We start from the raw sequence: 7,732 nt of genomic DNA, 5'->3' as shown, positions 1-7,732 counted from the left end.
GTATATGCCATCGAAAGAATATGAATAGGAATCACCATTCAAAAGAATGGTGATTTCTAATTTACTAAGCTAATTAGCGGTATAACGGCCACTAATTGCCTGCCAAATACATCATTAATGGGCTTGCTGGGACTCTTAGTTCCACAGCAAAACTAACAATTAAATAAAAGCATACTGACACAAGAAAAATAAAACTTTATTTCACTTTATTTCACACAGAGCCTCTTCATACATACTTACCTATCTTGATTGAAGATTGGTCCCCTTGTCCAGTGCCTGTGGAGGCAAACCATACTTACATGCTCCTTATTGTGGATCAGGTCCTCTTCATTCCAAAGTAGGCATCCACGTACATGGCAAAATAAAAAAAACACAGGTACCTGAGCCATCACGGACACGGAGGAGATGCAGAATGACTTTGTTTACATCCTGCGGCTCCTCCCCCTAAATAGCGCTATTGACCGCCCAGTGTCCAATCAGGAGCCATCCCAGTGTGCGTTCCAGGCTTGCAGGAACTCATAATTCCACAGCAAATCCCAATGTGTTCATGTTCCTGTGACGTGAAGAAACCATTTATATTATTGTCAGTCAGTACATGTTTTTATATACCCATTGTGATTGTTCTTATATTTGATTTTATTGAGTAAAATTTCTATACTGTACCAAACACTTGTTTAATTTCCTTTCACGTATTAGTGCTGCTCTCATGCCTCGTGCGTGATTGGTGGTTTGTGTTTTCGGTGGGGACTGACTATCCCCCCTGTTGATCAGCAGCTAAACAACAGAATTACAGCTTCTGTCAAGCTCCTGAATTCTCCTAGGGATTATTCCCTTGGAAAACTTCTTTCTCTGTTTTTGGCAGGTAAAAGAGAAGTCTAACATCCAAAGCTAAGGACTAGGGGGGGTTATTTTGGTTCACTCTTTCTGACAAATTCCTTCTTAAGCTGGGTACACATATGTACAATTTCATTTTTCTTGCGACCGTTCGATCGACCGAATACACGTTCGGCCGTCCGAAACATACGACCGATCTGCGCGTACACATATGTACAATTTTACTGGCGACGTCCGATGTACTCCCGTCCAAACAATCGCAAGAAAAAGATTGTACCACCGTACACACTCTCCCGTTCTGGCTATTCGAACGATAAAAATGTACACAACATTATCATAATGGGCTGGATTAAAAGAGCATAGCAAAACGAGGCGTGATCACGGAACAAAGAATCGTTCGTGTAGTACAGTGAATAGAGCCGTGACTATTCATATCCATTGCTAGCTGTACTGGATATACGTACGTACGTTCGTCTATCGGTGCATTTGGGCCTTTTTAATCATGAGCTTGAGGAGAAGGAAGGCTCGTGCGTGCATTTTGGCTGCTATGGCCATCAGATTGCGGGCTATTAAAAAAAGAAAAAGGACCAAGAATCGGAGCTGCTGGACCAGAGACTGGCTTCTGAGGAGAGACACCTTCTCCCACATGCCATTGCTACAGGAGATACGGGAGAACAATCCTGATGATTTCAGGAATTATCTCCGTATGGATGACGCTACCTTCATGGAGCTGCTGACACTGGTTACCCCTTTAATAGAGAGAGAGGACACCTATTTCAGGAGGCCTATTTCTGCAGAGCAGAGACTGGTGGCAACGCTGCGTTATCTGGCAACAGGCAGGACCCTTGCCGACCTGAGATTCACAACCGCAATATCATCTCAAGCGCTGGGGTTGATAATACCAGACACCTGTGATGCCATCGTCCAAGTTCTACAGGAGAAATACATGAAGGTAAATATAGAAATTACATACATGTCCCCCATATGTATAGCTGTGCACATACCTGTACCCTATATGTATATCATTACAATGCCTGTTAATGTAATCTTTTACACCAGTGGGTGGGGGGTCATTTTGATAAGGCGGGTAATAGCTTTGAGGCTGCAATGGGGGAGGGCTGATGTGTCTAAAATCAACCCAACAGATTAATAATACGCGTATACTTTTATATTGCAGTTTCCATCGACCAAGGAGGAGTGGCAAAATATTGCACGTGATTTCCGTGATCTTTGGAATTTCCCTAATTGTGGTGGAGCTATCGATGGCAAACACGTCAGAATCATGCCCCCTGCAAAGAGTGGCTCTTTTTATTATAACTATAAGGGGTTCTTCAGCATTGTTCTAATGGCCATCGCTAATGCTCGATACGAGTTTGTATTTGTGGACATTGGGAAAAATGGTAGAGTTTCAGATGGAGGAGCCCTGGAGTATACCTTTTTCCACGACCAACTGAAAAAAAATCTACTGAATCTGCCAGAGCGGACTGAAAATGAGCACGGTTTGAACTTTGTTTTTGTGGCGGATGAGGCCTTTGCATTGCACCCTAATGTCCTTAAACCCTACCCACAAAGGGCACTGAACAGGGAACGGCGCATTTTTAACTATCGCCTGTCACGTGCCAGGCGAGTGGTTGAAAATGCGTTTGGGATTCTGAGTAATAAATTCAGAATTTTTCACAGTGCCATCAATCTGCGCCTAGATAAGATTGACAAAGTGGTGCAGGCCTGCTGTGTGCTGCACAACTACATGCGCAGAAAAGCGGTGCACACACAACAACTGGGGGCTACAGTGGACGACAGCCAAGTTGTTGACGAGCCTATTGGTCTGACAGCTTTGGCAAATAATTTAAACACCAGAAATGCATCAACGCAAGCAAAGTTGTCAAGAGACGAGTACTTGGATTATTTCAATGGTGTTGGGGCTGTGGAGTGGCAGAATGACATGATTGCTTAAAAATGTACGTTTTTGTCATTGTAAATATATTGTTTTTTGGTGTGTACTAATCAATATTTTGCCAATAAAATTTGTATACTCACAGTTCCGCACAAGTTGTCCTCTGCGTCTTATTGCAGCAAGGAGGGGGAGGTGGAGGCCGAATCACGGCAAGTGAGTGGTAGTACTCAGGTGCCAGGCATTCCTGGAGGGCACAATGCCACGGCACCTGGAGTGCAGACTGTACCCAGTACTGGTGTTTATGTACTAGCAAGTAGTTGCTCCACCACACCTATTTCTATGCCAATTTCTCCTGGTACTTTTGTACAGTCTCCAGGAGCAATACATGAAGGTAAATATTGAAACAACATGCATGTACCCCATATGTATATCTGTGCCCTATAGTCACCCTGCATGGTAAATGATATTTTCACACGGACACCAACTAGATTACAGAATTTTTAATTTTTGTATAAATTATTAACTTATAAACTTATAAAAAATATAACATAAATAACAAGGAAATAATAATAAAGAAATACTTAAACATAAAAATATTTAAACTATATTATTAAAACAAAAATGCAATTAAATCAACTATATAAAATATTTACATCTGGTGGTAAACTTGGCCCACCCCATAATCCCCTGTATCCATCGGTGGTTGGGAGGGAGATGGAGTTTGGAAGGGGCCACCAGGTGGACCTGGTGGGAGCGTATTAGCCGCCGTTGCCGGTTGGTGCTGCCTTTGCCCAGTTGGTGGCTGTAAATGGTGATACTGGGGATATTGCACCGGGTGAAATACAGCTTGTTGGGGTATAGGAGCTGGGCTGATGGGTTGAAATTCAACCCTAGGCAGAGGGGTCTCATCGGTGAGACGTGTGTGCCGGGTCAGAGTCCCCACACGGGCCCGGTACAGCGTCTCATAAAATATGCGCTCTACCTCCACCCTTGTAGCCGGGTCCAACTTTCTCAAATTGTCCGCTAATACGCTCCCCACCCGGTCCGCATCATCCTCATCCATGCTCATCAATCTGTTGGCAGACTCCAGGATCTTGGTGGTTGCCACGTCCGCAGCATCTGGAGTCTGCCTCGGCCTTTTGCGCCCTCTTCTTGATGGTGCTTCTGCTGCACTTTGAGCGCTTGATGGAGGTTCACCGCTGGTCGTGGCGGTTGGTGTGGGGGTGGAGCAGAGGGTCGGTGAAGGCAGCTGTGATGCCACCTCCAGCGATGCCGAAGACTCCTCCTCAAATAGCGATGGCTGTAACAAAACAAGATGATGTATCACTATAGATTTTTAAGACTTCCATATATTTTTATATCTACGCAGAAGAACGCAGCCCACACACCACCATGTTGCTGCCATGGATGAAAGTGAGCTAGTTGAAGAGGCGTTATGATTGGCATCTCTGGAAACTAATTATTTAGATACCAGACATAACAAATACTAATTTAAACACCAGAAATGCATCTATGCGTGCTAAATTAACCAGGTATGAATACATGCAGTATTTTATTGGTGTTGGCGCTGTGGATTGGCAGAATGATATTATTTCGTTAATTTTACACCACAAAAAAATATTACAATAATCCGCGCCAGAAAGACTACAACAGTGTAGATACCAGGGATTACCAATGGCAACCAAAACTTCCAAATACAAAAAATGTGGGAAATGCACTTGCGATGTCTGAATATTGATCACTGTCTTCCCAGGCGGATAAGAGTATAGCTCCACCACTGAGAAGAACCAGAATTAGGGCCACAGAGAAGGTCAAATTGACGATGTAGAACCAAAAGGGTGGGGTATCGCCCCCTGCAACTGACCTCTCTGTTGTGCCCAACAGAGAGGTCAGTTGCAGGGGGCGATACCCCCCCCTTTTAATTTTACATGTTCACAATTTTTATACTGTACTTGCTGTTATATTTATCTTGTGTGCAAAAAATTTTTCAAAAAAAATCCGTCTACTTACTGTGCCGCAAATGGTGTCATCTGAAACCTCTTGGGTGCACGCGGAGGTGGAGGGTGCAGGCTGGTTCCTTGAAGTGTTGCCGACCGAATCCCTGGGCAGCTCCTGGTCCACCGTGAAGGCCAGCAGGTCATAGTACCACAGCCTGGGCACATACACTTGGTCTGCCCCTGCCCCAGACCGCTTTGAGGACTCAACCTTATTTAATTCCTTTTTAAATACGGTCCTCATATTAGCAATGCGAGTCCGGACCCACTCCACATTTGCTATGGGGTAGTATGTCTGGCTCACCCTCACCAGCTCCTCCAGAGCAGATAGCCTCTTCTGCCTATTCGAATGGTCTCTGGATTTGGTGTTCCATAAACAATTCTGATCCCTGTAGGCCTCAATGAAATCCTTCATAAATTCGACATTTTTTTCTGCCATGGTTGAATTTCTGTGCCAAAAAATAAAATAAAAAGGCATATTATTTTCTTGATACAAAAAGCACACCATAAACCATTTAATGTACAGGTGTTCAGTCTGTGGGCCACTAGATATACTGTAGCTATAGTACAGGAGTTGAAAGTCTGTGGAACATAGGATACACGGTCACTACAAGCCCCAGCATACCCCTGGCCCACAGATTGAAGTCCCTGTCATAGAAAACTACACATTTTGTTTTAATACTCACCGAAATAAATGTCGATACAGTCCGGAAAATTCGCTGCGCTGCTCCGATCAATCCAACAGCAACGACGGAATATTCTTTCGTGCAGAACGTGGCTTGAAACACAGTGATTGGATGAGCACAGGAATCTCCGCCCCACTCACGTGCTTCGCGTCACACAGACACGGGACATCGAGGAGCCATGTCGGAGGGTCTGGCGCCACCGCATATGGGGGAGGCCAGTACAGAACCTTTGATTTCCAAATCAGTGATAACCACAGATAAAGAAATCGCTGACAGACAGGACAACAAGGAGAAAAAAGTGACGCGCGCATCCGCCATGTCATCTGCAGAGGTGGAACTGATGGTCAAAATGCTGGATAGAAGGGACTACGATTGTTCGAGAAAAACATACCCCAAGACAAATTACAGAAAAGAAATTATTATGCAGCGTGTATGCAAGGAGATAAAGGAGAAGTTTGGGAAAAGAAGGTCCAAATACCAGCTCCAAAAACGGTGGTCGGACCTGAAGCACAAGGAGCAGGCCAAGCTGAAGAAAATTCGTGGAATTATTAAAAGAAGTGAGTCCAATGCCCTAGGTGGCTTTATTAATATACTGTCATGATCCATTACATTTTGAGTGTTTTGCTGACATGTTGCTTGTTTTTATTTACTCAGAGGAAATCCAATCCAGGAGAAGGCATGAGGAAGGCAGAGACAGGGCCTCCAACCTAAAAATAAAGAAGGAGAGTACAACAGGTAAGGTTTTGTACCAGCACACCAACAGAACAACACATGTTTTATACACACAACAAGGGGTAGTAATATGTCACTTTACCTTGTCACTATAGATGATATCCAGGCTGCGCAGCCGATGGAAGGGACCACAGAGGGCCACCAAGTGATTGCGATCACCAGCAGTGTAGATGGTGAGTGTATACTGCAAATCATCTTTATGGGATAGTGACGTATCATTTGTGGAAAGGTAAACATTTCTTTATCTGTACTTATTATAGATATCATCGAGATTTCAGATGTCAGTGCAGAGGGGGAGAAGAACACACCATCACCTGACACGTCCAGCGACGAAAGCACAATGCAAGAAAACATGACACAAGTCCATAAATGTCTACAAGAACTAAGCGGGAAAGTCCATACCGTAGCCCAAAAAATTACAAAAATCCAAAAAGGCGTAGCAGTAGTACACTCTTTATACGAAAAAATTTATAACGGTTTGCATTATAAAGTCAAAAAATAGTTTGTGTACTTTATTTTACTTGGTTCTCCTTCTTGTTTATTTGGAGGCCAGCAGCATGCACCTTAAAATGGTGCATGTCATGGCAAGCAGTCCCACGGCAGCAATGCATCACATGTGAGCAGGCCGGGATGTTCCCATGTGATGCGTTGCTGCCGTGGGACCGCTTGCCACTACATACACCACCATGTTCAAATGTGTTTTCATGTTTTTTTGGGTGGGTGGGCTTTCCTGCTAAACCTTCACACGTGGCACTTATGTCATGGCAAGCAGTCCCACGGCAGCAATGCATCACATGTGAGCAGGCCGGGATGTTCCCATGTGATGCGTTGCTGCCGTGGGACCGCTTGCCACTACATACACCACCATGTTCAAATGTGTTTTCATGTTTTTTTGGGTGGGTGGGCTTTCCTGCTAAACCTTCACACGTGGCACTTATGTCATGGCAAGCAGTCCCACGGCAGCAATGCATCACATGTGAGCAGGCCGGGATGTTCCCATGTGATGCGTTGCTGCCGTGGGACCGCTTGCCACTACATACACCACCATGTTCAAATGTGTTTTCATGTTTTTTTGGGTGGGTGGGCTTTCCTGCTAAACCTTCACACGTGGCACTTATGTCATGGCAAGCAGTCCCACGGCAGCAATGCATCACATGTGAGCAGGCCGGGATGTTCCCATGTGATGCGTTGCTGCCGTGGGACCGCTTCCCACTACATACACCACCATGTTCAAATGTGGTTTTATGTTTTTTGGGTGGGTGGGTGTCCGTTCCTGCTACACCTTCACGCAAGCACCTGTATGTGATACTCTGTTCAGGTCCGACCACCCAAATAAACAATGTGTTCACAGTAATTTTTGTCAGTATTTCTTAATAAATGTTAAGTGTTTATGCAGAACAATGAACATCACATATCTATCTATCTATCTATCTCTATCTATCTATCTTCTATAACTTCAGGAATGCACACACAACGATTATTTATTTCAAAACGAATGCACACACAACGAATATTCTTTAACAGCATGGGGCGGAAAGTACGGGGGAGAAGACTTCCTGTTGTTTACTTGCTGCGCTGATGGAGGGATGACG

At 44.5% G+C, this 7,732-nt stretch overlaps 1 protein-coding gene across 2 annotated transcripts; it reads right to left on the bottom strand.

The window, feature by feature from the left end:
• Positions 1 to 3,321: 3,321 nt before the first annotated feature.
• LOC146017578 (uncharacterized) lies at positions 3,322 to 6,791 on the bottom strand. Of its 2 annotated transcripts, XM_083151817.1 has the most exons (3): positions 6,223 to 6,791; positions 4,739 to 6,115; positions 3,322 to 4,028 (listed from the first exon to the last, which is right to left on the bottom strand). In XM_083151817.1, exons 2-3 carry the CDS (start codon positions 5,228 to 5,230, stop codon positions 3,378 to 3,380), a joined length of 1,143 nt encoding a protein of 380 aa, XP_083007943.1. In that variant the 5' UTR covers positions 5,231 to 6,115; positions 6,223 to 6,791; the 3' UTR covers positions 3,322 to 3,377. The 2 variants fall into 2 exon arrangements, with proteins under 2 accessions (XP_083007943.1, XP_083007942.1); XM_083151816.1 differs by having other exon boundaries at positions 4,739 to 6,791.
• Between the last annotated feature and the right edge of the window lie 941 nt (positions 6,792 to 7,732).

The sequence above is a fragment of the Crinia signifera genome, chromosome 1, assembly GCF_055691185.1.
Source record: "Crinia signifera chromosome 1, ASM5569118v1, whole genome shotgun sequence".
Classification (NCBI taxonomy): Eukaryota; Metazoa; Chordata; class Amphibia; order Anura; family Myobatrachidae; genus Crinia; species Crinia signifera.
This window is presented reverse-complemented; position numbering and strand designations above follow the sequence as displayed.